The sequence below is a fragment of the Diabrotica virgifera genome, chromosome 2, assembly GCF_917563875.1.
Source record: "Diabrotica virgifera virgifera chromosome 2, PGI_DIABVI_V3a".
NCBI lineage: Eukaryota > Metazoa > Arthropoda > Insecta > Coleoptera > Chrysomelidae > Diabrotica > Diabrotica virgifera.
The window spans coordinates 216,735,795-216,759,947 of NC_065444.1; the positions used below are offsets into that span (position 1 = coordinate 216,735,795).

At 31.0% G+C, this 24,153-nt stretch overlaps 1 protein-coding gene and 1 long non-coding RNA gene across 20 annotated transcripts in view; one reads left to right on the forward strand and one right to left on the reverse strand.

Moving 5' to 3' along the window:
* The window catches only part of LOC114333974 (zinc finger protein OZF-like), a 231,802-nt gene that overhangs the window by 182,940 nt on the left and 24,709 nt on the right, over positions 1–24,153 (reverse strand). For 2 of the 12 annotated variants that reach the window (XM_050643102.1, XM_050643098.1), the window contains one exon: positions 264–1,693. The exons of 2 other annotated variants lie outside the window; for them this stretch is intronic. In XM_050643102.1, coding sequence (XP_050499059.1) covers positions 474–1,693 — 1,220 coding nt within the window. In that variant the 3' untranslated portion in view covers positions 264–473. Of the gene's footprint in view, positions 1–263; positions 1,694–6,551; positions 6,750–9,721; positions 11,606–14,772; positions 14,971–17,970; positions 18,148–19,759; positions 23,207–24,153 lie in introns of those variants that run through there. 8 more of the 12 variants (XM_050643096.1, XM_050643095.1, XM_050643106.1 and 5 more) reach the window with 7 other exon arrangements.
* On the forward strand, positions 1,037–17,739 carry LOC126879821 (uncharacterized). 8 transcript variants are annotated; one of them, XR_007696289.1, is made up of 7 exons: positions 1,037–1,138; positions 9,457–9,540; positions 10,967–11,050; positions 15,666–15,749; positions 16,587–16,670; positions 17,089–17,172; positions 17,593–17,739. It is a non-coding gene; the product is annotated as an uncharacterized LOC126879821 (long non-coding RNA). The 8 variants fall into 8 exon arrangements; XR_007696288.1 differs by lacking the exon at positions 1,037–1,138 and adding an exon at positions 7,375–7,528; XR_007696292.1 differs by lacking the exon at positions 9,457–9,540.

The window sequence follows — 24,153 nt, forward strand, 5'->3', positions numbered from 1 at the left end:
AAGTCTCATCAATAAACTCTGCTACTATTATTTGGTGTTTCCATCACAACTTAAAGACCAACTACACTGAGCCAACGAAGGGAATTTGTTCAACAATATTAAAAAAAATTATATAGAAATATTCGGAAACGCAACCACAACATAAAAAATAGGGTTAGGTTTTAACCAAAAACAAAAACTGTCAAGTGTCAACCTTGACTTTGTCGTACGAGTGACGTAGTCATTCCCCTCCCCCTCGCTACCGCCCACATAGTTACGAGACAAACTACTTCCTATCTATGAACCTTGAGATGGTCCCCACTTCCATGCTAATGCATCTGAATCTCGCCGATTTTATCACTTCCTTCAATCGCCTATATCTAATCGAAAATTGAGTGTATTGTATGAACACTAATAAACATCATCATTAAATTTTTTACTTCAAATAAGCTACTTCGCAGAATTACCAAAAATATTTTAGCACTAGTTTTAATTCAGTGTGTGAGGTACAAATGTGTTTTCAATCGATTTTTATGAGAAAATTGTTTAAAACAAATTTCACACTTGTAAGGTTTTTCCCCAGTGTGCACTCTCAAATGTGATTTTAAATGACTTTTTTCAGTAAAATGCTTCAAACAAATTTCACACTTGTACGGTTTTTCGCCAGTGTGTATTTTCAAATGTCTTTTCACATCGATATTTCGTCTAAATTGCTTAGAACAAATTTCACACTCATATGGCTTTTCTTCAGTGTGCAATCTCATATGTTCTTTCAAATGTCCTAGTTGAGAACACCCTTTAAAACAAATTTCGCACTTATAAAGTTTTTCTTTAGTATGCGTACTAACATGTTCTTTTAATAGGTGTGCCCCACTAAACTTCTTATAGCAAATTGTACACTTATAAGGTGTATCTTCAGTGTGCGATCTCAAATGTATGTTTAAAGTAAATTTTTCACTAAAATGCTTTAAACAAATTTCACACTTATAAGGTTTTTCCCCAGTGTGCACTCTCGAATGTGCTTTCAATTGACTTATATTAGAAAATTGTTTAAAACAAATTTCACACTTGTAAGGTTTTTCCCCAGTGTGCACTCTCAAATGTGTTCTTAAATTACTTTTATTAGTAAATTGCTTCAAACAAATTTCACACTTGTACGGTTTTTCGCCAGTGTGTATTCTCAAATGTTTTTTCAAATCGTCATTTCGTCTAAATTGCTTAGAACAAATTTCACATTGATATGGCTTTTCTCCAGTGTGCAATCTCATATGTTCTTTCAAATGTCCTAGTTGAGAACACCCTTGAAAACAAATTTCGCACTTATAAAGTTTTTCTTTAGTATGCGTACTTGCATGTTGTTTCAATATGTGTGGCTCACCAAACTTTTTATAACAAATTGTACACATATAAGGTTTATCTTCAGTGTGCGATCTCAAATGTCTGTTTAAAGTACTTTTTTTACTAAAATGCTTTAAACAAGTTTCACACTTAAAAGGTTTTTCCCCAGTGTGTATTCTCAAATGTCTGTTTAAACTACCTGCTGCAGTAAACTGGTTAAAACAAACTTGACATATATAGGGTCCTTGATCAGTCTGAAGTTTCGTATTTATATTTAATGTTGTTTCTTCAGTGTTTCTACTGCTACATGTTTTTTTAAGAGATGAAGGATGAGATGTTTTCGTAATTTTCAGAGTATTCTTCCCGTGGATGCAACCTAAAATACAAACCAACTAGAAAAATTTATAATGAAAAATTACCAACAAAAATAGAGAACAGAACAACAAGGAATACTGTATAGAATATAGAAAGCTTCACCAATTTATATGAATGTCTCTTGTTCTTCACACAAGACGAGACCAGCTTCTGTAGTGGTTAATTACGAAGACTGATTATCGTTGTGGAGTCGAAGCAAGGTGTAAATCGGAGTTGAAATGAATAATAAACGGTGAGGTAATTATTTTATTTTATAACACAAACACTATAGCCCGATCAAAAAACAATCTGACCAAAAAAATAAAGGAAGTGTCAAAATTTGGGAATAGATAGTTGAAATTGTCAATTATTATATAAGAAAAAGTTTACAATACTACATCCCCTCCATTTTTATAAAATTTCCCCTCCATTTTACAAAAATGAAGGGGAATATCCCTTCTCGGGGGTGAAAAATATAAATTCAAAATTATTCCGGAATTGGATAAAATGACTAATTCTAAGCAACTTTTGTTCTATATAGTTTTTTCACTAAGTCAATACTTTTCGAGTTATTTGCGAGTGAATATGTTCATTATTACCAACAAAAAACATGTTTTGAACGGTTTTTCGCAAATAACTCAAAAAGTAATTATTTTATCGAAAAAAATATTCTTAGTAAAAATATAACTTATAAAAAAGTGAACAGAACGGTGTACGCATGAAGTCTGTATACCCAGTACCCACATAACAATTTCATGTTCTTAGTAGATTCATAGAACATACTTTTCAGAAAAAGTATATACTTAGAATATGCGTAATTACCATTGCGAATGTGCAGAGCATATACTGAGTATATACTACATTACAGTACTTAAACGTTCTATGTATATACTTAGAATGTACTACCGCACTTCTTTTCAGTATATACCAAGAACATACTTTTTAGGAGATTCTAAGGAGGTGCTATAAACCTTCTATTTATATACTTAGAATGTACTATCGCACATATTTTGAGTATATGGGAAGAATATTCCAAGGAAGTGCTATATACCTTCTAGTTATATACTTAGAATGTACTATCGCACATATTTTTAGTATATGGGAAGAATATTCCAAGGAAGTGCTATATACCTTCTATTTATATACTTAGAATGTACTATCGCACACACTCATATTTTTAGTATATGGGAAGAATATTCCAAGGATGTGCTGTATTTCTCAGAAGTATGTTTTCAACATCACCCAATCTCATCCTATAGGTTCTACCAAAAAATACTAACACCCCCACTGGGTGTGTTAGTATTCCTTTGGTTCTACTAATATATTATATTTACATATTCTAATTGCATATGAGAATGTAGTTATTACATTCTACAATATTACGTAAAAAGTAAGTATAAAATATATAAACTTTAGTTAGTATAGGTACCTATGTATAATAAATATTATATGGGTAAGTAGCCTATAAAATATAAGTAATATATTTAGTTATTATGTGCACATCAAAATAAAAATGCTACTTATATAATTATATATAGCCAAATATATATAATATGTATGTAAATTACTAAAATTTATAGGTATCTATATACATTATACATACTTTTACTTACTAGGTATTTAGGAAATATTGAAGTACCAATATGAATTTATTATTTTCAAACTGCTTTTTATGTCTCAAAAATGTTTTAGTTCTTGTAGCTAGAAATACTTCGTCCTACCTAACAGCGTAGACATAAATGCATAACTGTTGTACTGGAAACTATTTTCATATTTTGCTCTTTTGTTACCTACCCCCTTCCCTTGTGCAGGTATAAAATGCAATGCAAGGGTCAGAATGACAGTGAATGGCCGTTTCCGGATTCCCGAAAATTATAGGTAAAAATACTTATGGTATAAACTCAAATCAAAATGGTATATTTGAAAACGAAACGAGAATTTCTCATTTTTCTTCAATAGAATTAAGTTTTAAACTTTTTACCATACAATTAAAACGGTTTAAAAAAAATGAATTAGATAGTTCACTAGACCTACCAAAATACATAAATTTGATTAATTATTCTTAACGCGAAGTTGATAATCTATAGGCTAATCTTCTTCCTATAGGTACATACAGTATATTCTTTTTAAGATATTTTAAAAGTATATACAAGTATGTGTTAAGCATATACTTTTGCATATACTTACGCATATACTAAGAATATTCGATTAAGGTATATTCTAAGAATAAACTTTTACGAACATTCCGAGATACTACGTACCCGAATGTGCTCAGTATATTCGGTGCAAGAATATTCTTTGAGGCACATGCAAAGAACATGAAATTTAGAATGTTTTTTATGGTACATGCTATGCTTGTACTACGCATATACTAAAAAGGATATACTTCGACGAATGTTGGTAGGATATGCTTAGAACATGATGCGAACATCATTGTTATGTGGGTAGAAGCGGAGTTGTAGCTAATGAAAAGTAGGTTCTTATTCATCCAATTCCAAATCGAATATTTCAAAGCGAAATAACCAAAAAACGGAGCACTTTCCGGGGAAAACTCATTTTAACTTTTTTAAAGTGTTTAAAAAAAGGTTTATTCTTGTGTTTTAAAAAAACTTTTAACATTAAAAGTAAGTGAGTTACGTTCAAAATATTGTTGCTCCCTTTTATATTTTGATAAAAGGAATCGCGAAAATCATCCCTAATTAGCATCCTAAATAAAATTAATCGTTACCGCTTCACAAGGTACTTTGCTTATGTATTCTTTATAATGATCTATAAGTTTCATTGGTTCAAACTGTTCGGGTTTGAAAAAAATTGGTTTTAAAATACATTTTTTTTTCTACTCTTGAAAATATATCCATTTCTTTTTCAAAATAACTTAAACATTATTAGTAATACCAAAAATATTAAAGAGTAATGAAATGTACTTTTTTCTTGTCTGAATATTTTGGATTTTTTTGTTTTCCTGGTAGACAAAAATTTGTTATACTATGACTGTTCAAAATTTGCATACACTCTTGATTAGTGACTCGTTCAAGCCATTTTAACTACAGCCTCTTTAGAAACAAGCACTTTGAACCAATGAAGCTTACATATAATATAAACAATACATAAGCACAGTAACTTGTAAGGCGGTAATGATTAATTTTATTTGGGATGCTAATTAGAGGGTGATTTTCGCTACTTTTTACCAAATTGCTCCGTTTTTTTGGTTATTTCACTTTTAAATATTCGATTTGGAATTTTGCGAATGAGAACCTACTTTTCATTAGCTACAACTCCGCTTCTACTGGGTATACAGACTTCATGCGTACACCGTTCTGTTCACTTTTTTATAAGCTATATTTTTGCTAAGAATAATTTTTTCGATAAAAAACTTACTTTGTGAGTTATTTGCAAAAAACCATCCAAAAGTATAATTTTTTTTTGAAAAATGGCTTTGGCAGAGCCAATTAGCCAGACTTGTTTGTGATTGATTGCAGATTCATAGTCATAAATTTCTTATAAACATAAGTACATTCTACAATATTATTTTTATAGATATATTGGTACATTGTGTAGCTTTTTTTTATTTTGTTTTTTTTTTAATTATTTTACTGTTTTTTTAATATATATTTTAATTTGTGCGAAACACTTTTTTTTACTTCTTTTTTTTTTATTCTTTTTTATTTTTGTTTCTATTTTTTTTTCTATGATTTTTTGTTAAAAATGAACATATTCACTCGAAAAGTATTCACTTGTGAAAAAAACTCTACAGAACAAAAGTTGCTTAGAATTAGTCATTTTATCCAATTCCGGAGTTATTTTGAATGTATATTTTCACCACCGAGAAGAGGGTATTCCCCTCCATTTTTGTAAAATGGAGAGGATGTAGAATTATTAACTTTTTCTTATATAATAATAGACAATTTCAACTACCTATTCCCAAATTTTCATCCTTCTTTTATTTTTTTGAGGTTTTCGTAAAGTTTTGTGTTCCTTGATCGGGCTACTATTTACAATCACTGTACAATAATAACAATTATTGAGTTTAATACAAAACATACGTACATTGTTTGCTAAGTACTGCGAATTGTAAGTACAATATATATATATATATATATATATATATATATATATATATATATATATATATATTATAAAGTGAACCGAGAATATCAGTGTCTAGCGTATACATGATAATAAAGAGTGTCCAGCGTATACGTGATAATAGAGGAGAAATAAATTAATAATTCGCGTGATAACTGTGTGGTAACAATGAGAATTGTGAACCGTTAAGTAAGAATGTTTGACACTCGCGATCATATTCTGAGTTGTACTAAAAGCGACTGGCTGGTAACTAACTTGACCGAGAAGCATCAGAAATCGGCTTCTTTAGACTTCTACAACGAGGGCAAATCAACAAAATTAACTTTTGTGCGTGTCTCATTTAAATTATAAGCAAATAAACCTTTTAGTTCGGTCGGGTTTTAGAGTTTCGGGGAACATAAAATCCAATAATATCGAACTGAGGTTATGTTTATATGGTAAAAATAAGAAGTAAATTAGGGGTTGATATTATAAATTTATTTTCATAGAATTCTACCCAATGATATGCTCGCTGTAATAGGAATGGCATGTCAAAAAAAATGTTTATGCCCTACATATTTTTTCAACTTAAGAATATGGCAACAAGGGGAAATTTACGTGCATTCCTTATTGTTTGACTTTTCCTATATGATTTTGTTCATATAGGAAAAGTCTCCCATTTCAATCGAGATGCGATTTTTGGTCTCGCAACGGAGTTTGGTCTAGAGACATATCTACGGAGACACGACGCTGAGACCAAAATCTCGCAACGTGTGTGTCGGGATGGACTAAGCTTTAGGAGTTAAGTAAAGCAATTGTGTAAGTAAATAAATAATGTATTTAATTTAAAACAATAAAGTTAGTATCATACATCATGTTTAGTTTTAAATTAGATATACGGCCTACGAATGACAACACAGCACACCGTCGAGTACCAGATGATCTCCACTTCCCACACTAATGCACCTGAATCTCGCCGATTTTATCACTTCCTTCAATCACCTATATCTAACCTAAAATTGAGTGTATTGTATGTACACTAATAAACGTCATCATTAAATTTTTTAATGCAAATGAGTTGCTTCCCTGAATTACCAAAAATAATTTTAGCACGCACTTGTTTTGATTCCGTGTGTAAGGTTCAAATGTGTTTTCAATGGACTCTTTTATGAGAAAATTGTTTAAAACAAATTTCACACTTGTAAGGTTTTTCCCCAGTGTGCAATCTCAAATGTGTTATTAAATGACTTTTATTAGTAAATTGCTTCAAACAAAGTTCACACTTGTAGGGTTTTTCGCCAGTGTGTATTCTCAAGTGTCTTTTCAAATAGATATTTCGTCTAAATTGCTTAGAACAAATTTCACACTCATATGGCTTTTCTCCAGTGTGCCATCTCATATGTTCTTTCAAATGTCCTAGTTGGGAACACTCCTTAAAACAAATTTCGCACTTATAAAGTTTTTCTTTAGTATGCGTACTTGCATGTTGTTTCAATATGTGTGCCCCACCAAACTCCTTATAACAAATTGTACACTTATAAGGTTTATCTTCTGTGAGATATCAAATGTCTGTTTAAAGTACTTTTTTTACTAAAATGCTTTAAACAAATTTCACACTTATAAGGTTTTTCCCCAGTGTGCACTCTCGAATGTGCTTTCAATTGACTTATATTAGAAAATTGTTTAAAACAAATTTCACACTTGTAAGGTTTTTCCCCAGTGTGCACTCTCAAATGTGTTCTTAAATTACTTTTATTAGTAAATTGCTTCAAACAAATTTCACACTTGTACGGTTTTTCGCCAGTGTGTATTCTCAAATGTTTTTTCAAATCGTCATTTCGTCTAAATTGCTTAGAACAAATTTCACATTGATATGGCTTTTCTCCAGTGTGCCATCTCATATGTTCTTTCAAATGTCCTAGTTGGGAACACTCCTTAAAACAAATTTCGCACTTATAAAGTTTTTCTTTAGTATGCGTACTTGCATGTTGTCTCAATATGTGTGCCCCACCAAACTCCTTATAACAAATTGTACACTTATAAGGTTTATCTTCTGTGAGATATCAAATGTCTGTTTAAAATACTTTTTTTACTAAAATGCTTTAAACAAATTTCACACTTATAAGGTTTTTCCCCAGTGTGCACTCTCGAATGTGCTTTCAATTGACTTATATTAGAAAATTGTTTAAAACAAATTTCACACTTGTAAGGTTTTTCCCCAGTGTGATCTCTCAAATGTGTTCTTAAATTACTTTTATTAGTAAATTGCTTCAAACAAATTTCACACTTGTACGGTTTTTCGCCAGTGTGTATTCTCAAATGTTTTGTCAAATCGTCATTTCGTCTAAATTGCTTAGAACAAATTTCACATTGATATGGCTTTTCTCCAGTGTGCCATCTCATATGTTCTTTCAAATGTCCTAGTTGAGAACACCCTTTAAAACAAATTTCGCACTTATAAAGTTTTTCTTTACTATGCGTACTTGCATGTTGTTTCAATATGTGTGGCTCACCAAACTTTTTATAACAAATTGTACACTTATAAGGTTTATCTTCAGTGTGCGATCTCAAATGTCTGTTTAAAGTACTTTTTTGACTAAAATGCTTTAAACAAATTTCACACTTATAAGGATTTTCCCCAGTGTGCACTCTCGAATGTGTTTTCAATTGACCTTTATGAGAAAATTGTTTAAAACAAGTTCCACACTTGTAAGGTTTTTCCCCAGTGTGCACTCTCAAATGTGATTTTAAATGACTTTTTTCAGTAAAATGCTTCAAACAAATTTCACACTTGTACGGTTTTTCGCCAGTGTGTATTTTCAAATGTCTTTTCACATCGATATTTCGTCTAAATTGCTTAGAACAAATTTCACACTCATATGGCTTTTCTTCAGTGTGCAATCTCATATGTTCTTTCAAATGTCCTAGTTGAGAACACCCTTTAAAACAAATTTCGCACTTATAAAGTTTTTCTTTAGTATGCGTACTAACATGTTCTTTTAATAGGTGTGCCCCACTAAACTTCTTATAGCAAATTGTACACTTATAAGGTGTATCTTCAGTGTGCGATCTCAAATGTATGTTTAAAGTAAATTTTTCACTAAAATGCTTTAAACAAATTTCACACTTATAAGGTTTTTCCCCAGTGTGCACTCTCGAATGTGCTTTCAATTGACTTATATTAGAAAATTGTTTAAAACAAATTTCACACTTGTAAGGTTTTTCCCCAGTGTGCACTCTCGAATGTGTTTTCAATTGACTTTTATGAGAAAATTGTTTAAAACAAGTTTCACACTTGTAAGGTTTTTCGCCAGTGTGTATTCTCAAATGTTTTTTCAAATCGTCATTTCGTCTAAATTGCTTAGAACAAATTTCACATTCATATGGCTTTTCTCCAGTGTGCAATCTCATATGTTCTTTCAAATGTCCTAGTTGGGAACACTCCTTAAAACAAATTTCGCACTTATAAAGTTTTTCTTTAGTATGCGTACTTGCATGTTGTTTCAATATGTGTGCCCCACCAAACTCCTTATAACAAATTGTACACTTATAAGGTTTATCTTCTGTGAGATATCAAATGTCTGTTTAAAGTACTTTTTTTACTAAAATGCTTTAAACAAATTTCACACTTATAAGGTTTTTCCCCAGTGTGCACTCTCGAATGTGCTTTCAATTGACTTATATTAGAAAATTGTTTAAAACAAATTTCACACTTGTAAGGTTTTTCCCCAGTGTGCACTCTCAAATGTGTTCTTAAATTACTTTTATTAGTAAATTGCTTCAAACAAATTTCACACTTGTACGGTTTTTCGCCAGTGTGTATTCTCAAATGTTTTTTCAAATCGTCATTTCGTCTAAATTGCTTAGAACAAATTTCACATTGATATGGCTTTTCTCCAGTGTGCCATCTCATATGTTCTTTCAAATGTCCTAGTTGGGAACACTCCTTAAAACAAATTTCGCACTTATAAAGTTTTTCTTTAGTATGCGTACTTGCATGTTGTCTCAATATGTGTGCCCCACCAAACTCCTTATAACAAATTGTACACTTATAAGGTTTATCTTCTGTGAGATATCAAATGTCTGTTTAAAATACTTTTTTTACTAAAATGCTTTAAACAAATTTCACACTTATAAGGTTTTTCCCCAGTGTGCACTCTCGAATGTGCTTTCAATTGACTTATATTAGAAAATTGTTTAAAACAAATTTCACACTTGTAAGGTTTTTCCCCAGTGTGATCTCTCAAATGTGTTCTTAAATTACTTTTATTAGTAAATTGCTTCAAACAAATTTCACACTTGTACGGTTTTTCGCCAGTGTGTATTCTCAAATGTTTTGTCAAATCGTCATTTCGTCTAAATTGCTTAGAACAAATTTCACATTGATATGGCTTTTCTCCAGTGTGCCATCTCATATGTTCTTTCAAATGTCCTAGTTGAGAACACCCTTTAAAACAAATTTCGCACTTATAAAGTTTTTCTTTACTATGCGTACTTGCATGTTGTTTCAATATGTGTGGCTCACCAAACTTTTTATAACAAATTGTACACTTATAAGGTTTATCTTCAGTGTGCGATCTCAAATGTCTGTTTAAAGTACTTTTTTGACTAAAATGCTTTAAACAAATTTCACACTTATAAGGATTTTCCCCAGTGTGCACTCTCGAATGTGTTTTCAATTGACCTTTATGAGAAAATTGTTTAAAACAAGTTCCACACTTGTAAGGTTTTTCCCCAGTGTGCACTCTCAAATGTGATTTTAAATGACTTTTTTCAGTAAAATGCTTCAAACAAATTTCACACTTGTACGGTTTTTCGCCAGTGTGTATTTTCAAATGTCTTTTCACATCGATATTTCGTCTAAATTGCTTAGAACAAATTTCACACTCATATGGCTTTTCTTCAGTGTGCAATCTCATATGTTCTTTCAAATGTCCTAGTTGAGAACACCCTTTAAAACAAATTTCGCACTTATAAAGTTTTTCTTTAGTATGCGTACTAACATGTTCTTTTAATAGGTGTGCCCCACTAAACTTCTTATAGCAAATTGTACACTTATAAGGTGTATCTTCAGTGTGCGATCTCAAATGTATGTTTAAAGTAAATTTTTCACTAAAATGCTTTAAACAAATTTCACACTTATAAGGTTTTTCCCCAGTGTGCACTCTCGAATGTGCTTTCAATTGACTTATATTAGAAAATTGTTTAAAACAAATTTCACACTTGTAAGGTTTTTCCCCAGTGTGCACTCTCAAATGTGTTCTTAAATTACTTTTATTAGTAAATTGCTTCAAACAAATTTCACACTTGTACGGTTTTTCGCCAGTGTGTATTCTCAAATGTTTTTTCAAATCGTCATTTCGTCTAAATTGCTTAGAACAAATTTCACATTGATATGGCTTTTCTCCAGTGTGCAATCTCATATGTTCTTTCAAATGTCCTAGTTGAGAACACCCTTGAAAACAAATTTCGCACTTATAAAGTTTTTCTTTAGTATGCGTACTTGCATGTTGTTTCAATATGTGTGGCTCACCAAACTTTTTATAACAAATTGTACACATATAAGGTTTATCTTCAGTGTGCGATCTCAAATGTCTGTTTAAAGTACTTTTTTTACTAAAATGCTTTAAACAAGTTTCACACTTAAAAGGTTTTTCCCCAGTGTGTATTCTCAAATGTCTGTTTAAACTACCTGCTGCAGTAAACTGGTTAAAACAAACTTGACATATATAGGGTCCTTGATCAGTCTGAAGTTTCGTATTTATATTTAATGTTGTTTCTTCAGTGTTTCTACTGCTACATGTTTTTTTAAGAGATGAAGGATGAGATGTTTTCGTAATTTTCAGAGTATTCTTCCCGTGGATGCAACCTAAAATACAAACCAACTAGAAAAATTTATAATGAAAAATTACCAACAAAAATAGAGAACAGAACAACAAGGAATACTGTATAGAATATAGAAAGCTTCACCAATTTATATGAATGTCTCTTGTTCTTCACACAAGACGAGACCAGCTTCTGTAGTGGTTAATTACGAAGACTGATTATCGTTGTGGAGTCGAAGCAAGGTGTAAATCGGAGTTGAAATGAATAATAAACGGTGAGGTAATTATTTTATTTTATAACACAAACACTATAGCCCGATCAAAAAACAATCTGACCAAAAAAATAAAGGAAGTGTCAAAATTTGGGAATAGATAGTTGAAATTGTCAATTATTATATAAGAAAAAGTTTACAATACTACATCCCCTCCATTTTTATAAAATTTCCCCTCCATTTTACAAAAATGAAGGGGAATATCCCTTCTCGGGGGTGAAAAATATAAATTCAAAATTATTCCGGAATTGGATAAAATGACTAATTCTAAGCAACTTTTGTTCTATATAGTTTTTTCACTAAGTCAATACTTTTCGAGTTATTTGCGAGTGAATATGTTCATTTTTACCAACAAAAAACATGTTTTGAACGGTTTTTCGCAAATAACTCAAAAAGTAATTATTTTATCGAAAAAAATATTCTTAGTAAAAATATAACTTATAAAAAAGTGAACAGAACGGTGTACGCATGAAGTCTGTATACCCAGTAGAAGCGGAGTTGTAGCTAATGAAAAGTAGGTTCTTATTCATCCAATTCCAAATCGAATATTTCAAAGCGAAATAACCAAAAAACGGAGCACTTTCCGGGGAAAACTCATTTTAACTTTTTTAAAGTGTTTAAAAAAAGGTTTATTCTTGTGTTTTAAAAAAACTTTTAACATTAAAAGTAAGTGAGTTACGTTCAAAATATTGTTGCTCCCTTTTATATTTTGATAAAAAGAATCGCGAAAATCATCCCTAATTAGCATCCTAAATAAAATTAATCGTTACCGCTTCACAAGGTACTTTGCTTATGTATTCTTTATAATGATCTATAAGTTTCATTGGTTCAAACTGTTCGGGTTTGAAAAAAATTGGTTTTAAAATACATTTTTTTTTCTACTCTTGAAAATATATCCATTTCTTTTTCAAAATAACTTAAACATTATTAGTAATACCAAAAATATTAAAGAGTAATGAAATGTACTTTTTTCTTGTCTGAATATTTTGGATTTTTTTGTTTTCCTGGTAGACAAAAATTTGTTATACTATGACTGTTCAAAATTTGCATACACTCTTGATTAGTGACTCGTTCAAGCCATTTTAACTACAGCCTCTTTAGAAACAAGCACTTTGAACCAATGAAGCTTACATATAATATAAACAATACATAAGCACAGTAACTTGTAAGGCGGTAATGATTAATTTTATTTGGGATGCTAATTAGAGGGTGATTTTCGCTACTTTTTACCAAATTGCTCCGTTTTTTTGGTTATTTCACTTTTAAATATTCGATTTGGAATTTTGCGAATGAGAACCTACTTTTCATTAGCTACAACTCCGCTTCTACTGGGTATACAGACTTCATGCGTACACCGTTCTGTTCACTTTTTTATAAGCTATATTTTTGCTAAGAATAATTTTTTCGATAAAAAACTTACTTTGTGAGTTATTTGCAAAAAACCATCCAAAAGTATAATTTTTTTTTTGAAAAATGGCTTTGGCAGAGCCAATTAGCCAGACTTGTTTGTGATTGATAGCAGATTCATAGTCATAAATTTCTTATAAACATAAGTACATTCTACAATATTATTTTTATAGATATATTGGTACATTGTGTAGCTTTTTTTTATTTTGTTTTTTTTTAATTATTTTACTGTTTTTTTAATATATATTTTAATTTGTGCGAAATTTTTTTACTTCTTTTTTTTTATTCTTTTTTATTTTTGTTTCTATTTTTTTTTCTATGATTTTTTGTTAAAAATGAACATATTCACTCGAAAAGTATTCACTTGTGAAAAAAACTCTACAGAACAAAAGTTGCTTAGAATTAGTCATTTTATCCAATTCCGGAGTTATTTTGAATGTATATTTTCACCACCGAGAAGAGGGTATTCCCCTCCATTTTTGTAAAATGGAGAGGATGTAGAATTATTAACTTTTTCTTATATAATAATAGACAATTTCAACTACCTATTCCCAAATTTTCATCCTTCTTTTATTTTTTTGAGGTTTTCGTAAAGTTTTGTGTTCCTTGATCGGGCTACTATTTACAATCACTGTACAATAATAACAATTATTGAGTTTAATACAAAACATACGTACATTGTTTGCTAAGTACTGCGAATTGTAAGTACAATATATATATATATATATATATATATATATATATATATATATATATATATATATATATATATATATATATATATATTATAAAGTGAACCGAGAATATCAGTGTCTAGCGTATACATGATAATAAAGAGTGTCCAGCGTATACGTGATAATAGAGGAGAAATAAATTAATAATTCGCGTGATAACTGTGTGGTAACAATGAGAATTGTGAACCGTTAAGTAAGAATGTTTGACACTCGCGATCATATTCTGAGTTGTACTAAAAGCGACTGGCTGGTAACTAACTTGACCGAGAAGCATCAGAAATCGGCTTCTTTAGACTTCTACAACGAGGGCAAATCAACAAAATTAACTTTTGTGCGTGTCTCATTTAAATTATAAGCAAATAAACCTTTTAGTTCGGTCGGGTTTTAGAGTTTCGGGGAACATAAAATCCAATAATATCGAACTGAGGTTATGTTTATATGGTAAAAATAAGAAGTAAATTAGGGGTTGATATTATAAATTTATTTTCATAGAATTCTACCCAATGATATGCTCGCTGTAATAGGAATGGCATGTCAAAAAAAATGTTTATGCCCTACATATTTTTTCAACTTAAGAATATGGCAACAAGGGGAAATTTACGTGCATTCCTTATTGTTTGACTTTTCCTATATGATTTTGTTCATATAGGAAAAGTCTCCCATTTCAATCGAGATGCGATTTTTGGTCTCGCAACGGAGTTTGGTCTAGAGACATATCTACGGAGACACGACGCTGAGACCAAAATCTCGCAACGTGTGTGTCGGGATGGACTAAGCTTTAGGAGTTAAGTAAAGCAATTGTGTAAGTAAATAAATAATGTATTTAATTTAAAACAATAAAGTTAGTATCATACATCATGTTTAGTTTTAAATTAGATATACGGCCTACGAATGACAACACAGCACACCGTCGAGTACCAGATGATCTCCACTTCCCACACTAATGCACCTGAATCTCGCCGATTTTATCACTTCCTTCAATCACCTATATCTAACCTAAAATTGAGTGTATTGTATGTACACTAATAAACGTCATCATTAAATTTTTTAATGCAAATGAGTTGCTTCCCTGAATTACCAAAAATAATTTTAGCACGCACTTGTTTTGATTCCGTGTGTAAGGTTCAAATGTGTTTTCAATGGACTCTTTTATGAGAAAATTGTTTAAAACAAATTTCACACTTGTAAGGTTTTTCCCCAGTGTGCAATCTCAAATGTGTTATTAAATGACTTTTATTAGTAAATTGCTTCAAACAAAGTTCACACTTGTAGGGTTTTTCGCCAGTGTGTATTCTCAAGTGTCTTTTCAAATAGATATTTCGTCTAAATTGCTTAGAACAAATTTCACACTCATATGGCTTTTCTCCAGTGTGCCATCTCATATGTTCTTTCAAATGTCCTAGTTGGGAACACTCCTTAAAACAAATTTCGCACTTATAAAGTTTTTCTTTAGTATGCGTACTTGCATGTTGTTTCAATATGTGTGCCCCACCAAACTCCTTATAACAAATTGTACACTTATAAGGTTTATCTTCTGTGAGATATCAAATGTCTGTTTAAAGTACTTTTTTTACTAAAATGCTTTAAACAAATTTCACACTTATAAGGTTTTTCCCCAGTGTGCACTCTCGAATGTGCTTTCAATTGACTTATATTAGAAAATTGTTTAAAACAAATTTCACACTTGTAAGGTTTTTCCCCAGTGTGCACTCTCAAATGTGTTCTTAAATTACTTTTATTAGTAAATTGCTTCAAACAAATTTCACACTTGTACGGTTTTTCGCCAGTGTGTATTCTCAAATGTTTTTTCAAATCGTCATTTCGTCTAAATTGCTTAGAACAAATTTCACATTGATATGGCTTTTCTCCAGTGTGCCATCTCATATGTTCTTTCAAATGTCCTAGTTGAGAACACCCTTTAAAACAAATTTCGCACTTATAAAGTTTTTCTTTATTATGCGTACTTGCATGTTGTTTCAATATGTGTGGCTCACCAAACTTTTTATAACAAATTGTACACTTATAAGGTTTATCTTCAGTGTGCGATCTCAAATATCTGTTTAAAGTACTTTTTGACTAAAATGCTTTAAACAAATTTCACACTTATAAGGATTTTCCTCAGTGTGCACTCTCGAATGTGTTTTCAATTGACTTTTATGAGAAAATTGTTTAAAACAAGTTTCACACTTGTAAGGTTTTTCGCCAGTGTGTATTCTCAAATGTTTTTTCAAATCGTCATTTCGTCTAAATTGCTTAGAACAAATTTCACATTCATATGGCTTTTCTCCAGTGTGCAATCTCATATGTTCTTTCAAATGTCCTAGTTGGGAACACTCCTTAAAACAAATTTCGCACTTATAAAGTTTTTCTTTAGTATGCGTACTTGCATGTTGTTTCAATATGTGTGCCCCACCAAACTCCTTATAACAAATTGTACACTTATAAGGTTTATCTTCTGTGAGATATCAAATGTCTGTTTAAAGTACTTTTTTTACTAAAATGCTTTAAACAAATTTCACACTTATAAGGTTTTTCCCCAGTGTGCACTCTCGAATGTGCTTTCAATTGACTTATATTAGAAAATTGTTTAAAACAAATTTCACACTTGTAAGGTTTTTCCCCAGTGTGCACTCTCAAATGTGTTCTTAAATTACTTTTATTAGTAAATTGCTTCAAACAAATTTCACACTTGTACGGTTTTTCGCCAGTGTGTATTCTCAAATGTTTTTTCAAATCGTCATTTCGTCTAAATTGCTTAGAACAAATTTCACATTGATATGGCTTTTCTCCAGTGTGCCATCTCATATGTTCTTTCAAATGTCCTAGTTGGGAACACTCCTTAAAACAAATTTCGCACTTATAAAGTTTTTCTTTAGTATGCGTACTTGCATGTTGTTTCAATATGTGTGCCCCACCAAACTCCTTATAACAAATTGTACACTTATAAGGTTTATCTTCTGTGAGATATCAAATGTCTGTTTAAAATACTTTTTTTACTAAAATGCTTTAAACAAATTTCACACTTATAAGGTTTTTCCCCAGTGTGCACTCTCGAATGTGCTTTCAATTGACTTATATTAGAAAATTGTTTAAAACAAATTTCACACTTGTAAGGTTTTTCCCCAGTGTGCACTCTCAAATGTGTTCTTAAATTACTTTTATTAGTAAATTGCTTCAAACAAATTTCACACTTGTACGGTTTTTCGCCAGTGTGTATTCTCAAATGTTTTGTCAAATCGTCATTTCGTCTAAATTGCTTAGAACAAATTTCACATTGATATGGCTTTTCTCCAGTGTGCCATCTCATATGTTCTTTCAAATGTCCTAGTTGAGAACACCCTTTAAAACAAATTTCGCACTTATAAAGTTTTTCTTTACTATGCGTACTTGCATGTTGTTTCAATATGTGTGGCTCACCAAACTTTTTATAACAAATTGTACACTTATAAGGTTTATCTTCAGTGTGCGATCTCAAATGTCTGTTTAAAGTACTTTTTTGACTAAAATGCTTTAAACAAATTTCACACTTATAAGGATTTTCCCCAGTGTGCACTCTCGAATGTGTTTTCAATTGACCTTTATGAGAAAATTGTTTAAAACAAGTTCCACACTTGTAAGGTTTTTCGCCAGTGTGTATTCTCAAATGTTTTTTCAAATCGTCATTTCGTCTAAATTGCTTAGAACAAATTTCACATTCATATGGCTTTTCTCCAGTGTGCAATCTCATATGTTCTTTCAAATGTCCTAGTTGAGAACACCCTTTAAAACAAATTTCGCACTTATAAAGTTTTTCTTTAGTATGCGTACTTGCATGTTGTTTCAATATGTGTGGCTCACCAAACTTTTTATAACAAATTGTACACATATAAGGTTTATCTTCAGTGTGCGATCTCAAATGTCTGTTTAAAGTACTTTTTTTACTAAAATGCTTTAAACAAGTTTCACACTTAAAAGGTTTTTCCCCAGTGTGTATTCTCAAATGTCTGTTTAAACTACCTGCTGCAGTAAACTGGTTAAAACAAACTTGACACATATAGGGTCCTTGATCAGTCTGAAGTTTCGTATTTATATTTAATGTTGTTTCTTCAGTGTTTCTACTGCTACATGTTTTTTTAAGAGATGAAGGATGAGATGTTTTCGTAATTTTCAGAGTATTCTTCCCGTGGATGCAACCTAAAATACAAACCAACTAGAAAAATTTATAATGAAAAATTACCAACAAAAATAGAGAACAGAACAACAAGGAATACTGTATAGAATATAGAAAGCTTCACCAATTTATATGAATGTCTCTTGTTCTTCACACAAGACGAGACCAGCTTCTGTAGTGGTTAATTACGAAGACTGATTATCTTTGTGGAGTCGAAGCAAGGTGTAAATCAGAGTTGAAATGAATAATAAACGGTGAGGTAATTATTTTATTTTATAACACAAACACTATAGCCCGATCAAAAAACAATCTGACCAAAAAAATAAAGGAAGTATCAAAATTTGGGAATAGGTAGTTGAAATTGTCAATTATTATATAAGAAAAAGTTTACAATACTACATCCCCTCCATTTTTATAAAATTTCCCCTCCATTTTACAAAAATGAAGGGGAATATCCCTTCTCGGGGGTGAAAAATATAAATTCAAAATTATTCCGGAATTGGATAAAATGACTAATTCTAAGCAACTTTTGTTCTATATAGTTTTTTCACTAAGTCAATACTTTTCGAGTTATTTGCGAGTGAATATGTTCATTATTACCAACAAAAAACATGTTTTGAACGGTTTTTCGCAAATAACTCAAAAAGTAATTATTTTATCGAAAAAAATATTCTTAGTAAAAATATAACTTATAAAAAAGTGAACAGAACGGTGTACGCATGAAGTCTGTATACCCAGTAGAAGCGGAGTTGTAGCTAATGAAAAGTAGGTTCTTATTCATCCAATTCCAAATCGAATATTTCAAAGCGAAATAACCAAAAAACGGAGCACTTTCCGGGGAAAACTCATTTTAACTTTTTTAATGTGTTTAAAAAAAGGTTTATTCTTGTGTTTTAAAAAAACTTTAACATTAAAAGTAAGTGAGTTACGTTCAAAATATTGTTGCTCCCTTTTATATTTTGATAAAAAGAATCGCGAAAATCATCCCTAATTAGCATCCTAAATAAAATTAATCGTTACCGCTTCACAAGGTACTTTGCTTATGTATTCTTCATAATGATCTATAAGTTTCATTGGTTCAAACTGTTCGGGTTTGAAAAAAATTGGTTTTAAAATACATTTTTTTTCTACTTTTGAAAATATATCCATTTCTTTTTCAAAATAACTTAAACATTATTAGTAATACCAAAAATATTAAAGAGTAATGAAATGTACTTTTTTCTTGTCTGAATATTTTGGATTTTTTTGTTTTCCTGGTAGACAAAAATTTGTTATACTATGACTGTTCAAAATTTGCATACACTCTTGATTAGTGACTCGTTCAAGCCATTTTAACTACAGCCTCTTTAGAAACAAGCACTTTGAACCAATGAAGCTTACATATAATATAAACAATACATAAGCACAGTAACTTGTAAGGCGGTAATGATTAATTTTATTTGGGATGCTAATTAGAGGGTGATTTTCGCTACTTTTTACCAAATTGCTCCGTTTTTTTGGTTATTTCACTTTTAAATATTCGATTTGGAATTTTACGAATGAGAACCTACTTTTCGTTAGCTACAACTCCGCTTCTACTGGGTATACAGACTTCATGCGTACACCGTTCTGTTCACTTTTTTATAAGCTATATTTTTGCTAAGAATAATTTTTTCGATAAAAAACTTACTTTGTGAGTTATTTGCAAAAAACCATACAAAAGTATGATTTTTTTTTGAAAAATGGCTTTGGCAGAGCCAATTAGCCAGACTTGTTTGTGATTGATTGCAGATTCATAGTCATAAATTTCTTATAAACATAAGTACATTCTACAATATTATTTTTATAGATACATTGGTACATTGTGTAGCTTTTTTTATTTTGTTTTTTTTTTAATTATTTTACTGTTTTTTTAATATATATTTTAATTTGAGCGAAACACTTTTTTTTTACTTCTTTTTTTTTTATTCTTTTTTATTTTTGTTTCTATTTTTTTTTCTATGATTTTTTGTTAAAAATGAACATATTCACTCGAAAAGTATTCACTTGTGAAAAAAACTCTACAGAACAAAAGTTGCTTAGAATTAGTCATTTTATCCAATTCCGGAGTTATTTTGAATGTATATTTTCACCACCGAGAAGAGGGTATTCCCCTCCATTTTTGTAAAATGGAGAGGATGTAGAATTATTAACTTTTTCTTATATAATAATAGACAATTTCAACTACCTATTCCCAAATTTTCATCCTTCTTTTATTTTTTTGAGGTTTTCGTAAAGTTTTGTGTTCCTTGATCGGGCTACTATTTACAATCACTGTACAATAATAACAATTATTGAGTTTAATACAAAACACACATACATTGTTTGCTAAGTACTGCGAATTGTAAGTACAATATATATATTATAAAGTGAACCGGGAATATCAGTGTCTAGCGTATACATGATAATAAAGAGTGTCCAGCGTATACGTGATAATAGAGGAGAAATAAATTAATAATTCGCGTGATAACCGTGTGGTAACAATGAGAATTGTGAACCGTTAAGTAAGAATGTTTGACACTCGCGATCATATTCTGAGTTGTACTAAAAGCGACTGGCTGGTAACTAACTTGACCGAGAAGCATCAGAAATCGGCTTCTTTAGACTTCTACAACGAGGGCAAATCAACAAAATTAACTTTTGTGCGTGTCTCATTTAAATTATAAGCAAATAAACCTTTTAGTTCGGTCGGGTTTTAGAGTTTCGGGGAACATAAAATCCAATAATATCGAACTGAGGTTATGTTTATATGGTAAAAATAAGAAGTAAATTAGGGGTTGATATTATAAATTTATTTTCATAGAAATCTACCCAATGATATGCTCGCTGTAATAAGAATGGCATGTCAAAAAAAATTGTTTATGCCCTACATATTTTTTCAACTTAAGAATATGGCAACAAGGGGAAATTTACGTGCATTCCTTATTGTTTGACTGTTCCTATATGAATTTGTTCATATAGGAAAAGTCTCCCATTTCAATCGAGAGATGCGATTTTTGGTCTCGCAACGGAGTTTGGTCTAGAGACATATCTACTGAGACACGACGCTGAGACCAAAATCTCGCAACGTGTGTGTCGGGATGGACTAAGCTTTAGGAGTTAAGTAAAGCAATTGTGTACGTAAATAAATAATGTATTTAATTTAAAACAATAAAGTTAGTAGCATACATCATATTTAGTTTTAAATTAGATATACGGCCTACAAATGACAACACAGCACACCGTCGAGTACCAGATGATCCCCACTTCCCACACTAATGCACCTGAATCTCGCCGATTTTATCACTTCCTTCAATCACCTATATCTAACCGAAAATTGAGTGTATTGTATGTACACTAATAAACGTCATCATTAAATTTTTTAATGCAAATGAGTTGCTTCCCTGAATTACCAAAAATAATTTTAGCACGCACTTGTTTTGATTCCGTGTGTAAGGTTCAAATGTGTTTTCAATGGACTTTTATGAGAAAATTGTTTAAAACAAATTTCACACTTGTAAGGTTTTTCCCCAGTGTGCAATCTCAAATGTGTTATTAAATGACTTTTATTAGTAAATTGCTTCAAACAAAGTTCACACTTGTAGGGTTTTTCGCCAGTGTGTATTCTCAAGTGTCTTTTCAAATCGATATTTCGTCTAAATTGCTTAGAACAAATTTCACACTCATGTGGCTTTTCTTCAGTGTGCAATCTCATATGTTCTTTCAAATGTCCTAGTTGGGAACATTCCTTAAAACAAATTTCGCACTTATAAAGTTTTTCTTTAGTATGCGTACTTGCATGTTGTTTCAATATGTGTGCACCACCAAACTCCTTATAACAAATTGTACACTTATAAGGTTTATCTTCAGTGTGCGATATCAAATGTCTGTTTAAAGTACTTTTTTCACTAAAATGCTTTAAACAAATTTCACACTTATAAGGATTTTCCCCAGTGTGCACTCTCGAATGTGTTTTCAATTGACTTTTATGAGAAAATTGTTTAAAACAAGTTTCACACTTGTAAGGTTTTTCCCCAGTGTGCACTCTCAAATGTGTTATTAAATGACTTTTATTAGTAAATTGTTTCAAACAAATTTCACAATTGTACGGTTTTTCGCCAGTGTGTATTCTCAAATGTTTTTTCAAATCGTTATTTCGTCTAAATTGCTTAGAACAAATTTCACACTCATATGGCTTTTCTTCAGTGTGCAATCTCATATGTTCTTTCAGATGTACTAGTTGAGAACACTCTTTAAAACAAATTTCGCACTTGTAAGGTTTTTCCCCAGTGTGCACTCTCAAATGTGTTTTCAAATAATCTGCAGCACTAAATTGCTTAAAACAAATTTCACACTTGTAAGGTTTTTCTCCAGTGTGCACTGTCAAATGTGCATTCAAATGATTTTTTTGAGAATACTGCTTTAAACAAATTTCACACTTGTAAGGTTTTTCCCCAGTGTGCACTCTCAAATGTGTTCTTAAATGACTTTTATCAGTAAATTGCTTAAAACAAATTTCACACTTGTACGGTTTTTCGCCAGTGTGTATTCTAAAATGTTTTTTCAAATCGATATTTCGTCTAAATTGCTTAGAACAAATTTCACATTCATATGGCTTTTCTCCAGTGTGCAATCTCATATGTTCTTTCAAATGTCCTAATTGAGAACATCCTTTAAAACAAATTTCGCACTTATAAAGTTTTTCTTTAGTATGCGTGATTGCATGTTGTTTCAATATGTGTGCCCCACCAAACTCCTTATAACAAATTGTAAACTTATAAGGTTTATTTTTAGTGTGCGATCTCAAATGTCTGTTTAAAGTACTTTTTTCACTAAAATGCTTTAAACAAATTTCACACTTATAAGATTTTTCCCCAGTGTGCATTTTCAAATGTCTTTTTAAACTACATGCTGCAGTAAAATGGTTTAAACAAATTTGACACATATATGGTTCTTGGTCAGTCTGAAGTTTTATATTTATATTTAATGTTGTTTCTTTAGTGTTTCCACTGCTACATGTTTCTATAGGAAATGAAGGTTCAGCTGTTTTCGTAATTTTCATAGTATTCTTCCCCTGGATGCATCCTAAAATACAAACCAACTATACAAATTTATAATGAAAAATCACCAACAAAAATAGACAAAAGAACAACAAGCTGTAAAAAACAACTTGTGACGATAATATAATTTTATCGTCTAGAGTACGTCAATGCATTAAGCAAAACGTGTTTTTATACTGTCACGGACAGTATAAAAGACGAAACGGAAAACTATTTGATTATTCTCGGTGTTTCTACGCCGCCAAACAACTGAACGCCAAATTAGCTACCAAATTCTCCGGTCCGTATATTGTTCACAAAGTATTATCCAAAGTAATTTTTCAGTTAAAGGACGCAACGGGAAAAACAATTAACAAAATTCACATTAAAGATATGAATCCGACTCACGACGACAGCACATAATCCCATTCACTACTTTACTCCCTTAACCCAACTCCAACACTCACACTTTACATACAAGTTATAAAATGACACGTGTGTATTACGAATCATTAAGTGGAAGTCATTCTTGAAATTCCAACAATGTTGAGCCCGCCACCGGAGACCCCTGTAAGAACGCTGCCGCCCACTCCAGGACGGAATACCAGGACAATACGTATACCATACAAAGGTTAGGGCTAGTGCATTAAAGTATATTCGTGAGTTTAATTTTCAAAAAGACGTTTTTTTTTCTCTTTTGTCATAGTTATGAGTTGTAGATAAAAAAAAAATTAAGAGAGAGGGTGTGACGATAATATAATTTTATCGTCTAAGTTTAGAGTACGCCAATGCATTAAGCAAAACCTGTTTTTATACTGTCTCTGTTAGTATAAAAGACGGAATGGAAATCCATTTGATTATTCTCTGTGTGTTGAACCCAAGAGTAATTAACCAGGTATAATAGGTGAGTTAAGTATACCTGACCATATTCAGAAACCGTCCGAACCCCGTCCTCTTTTCAAGGTGATCGATTTCGACGGTTCACAACCCCAT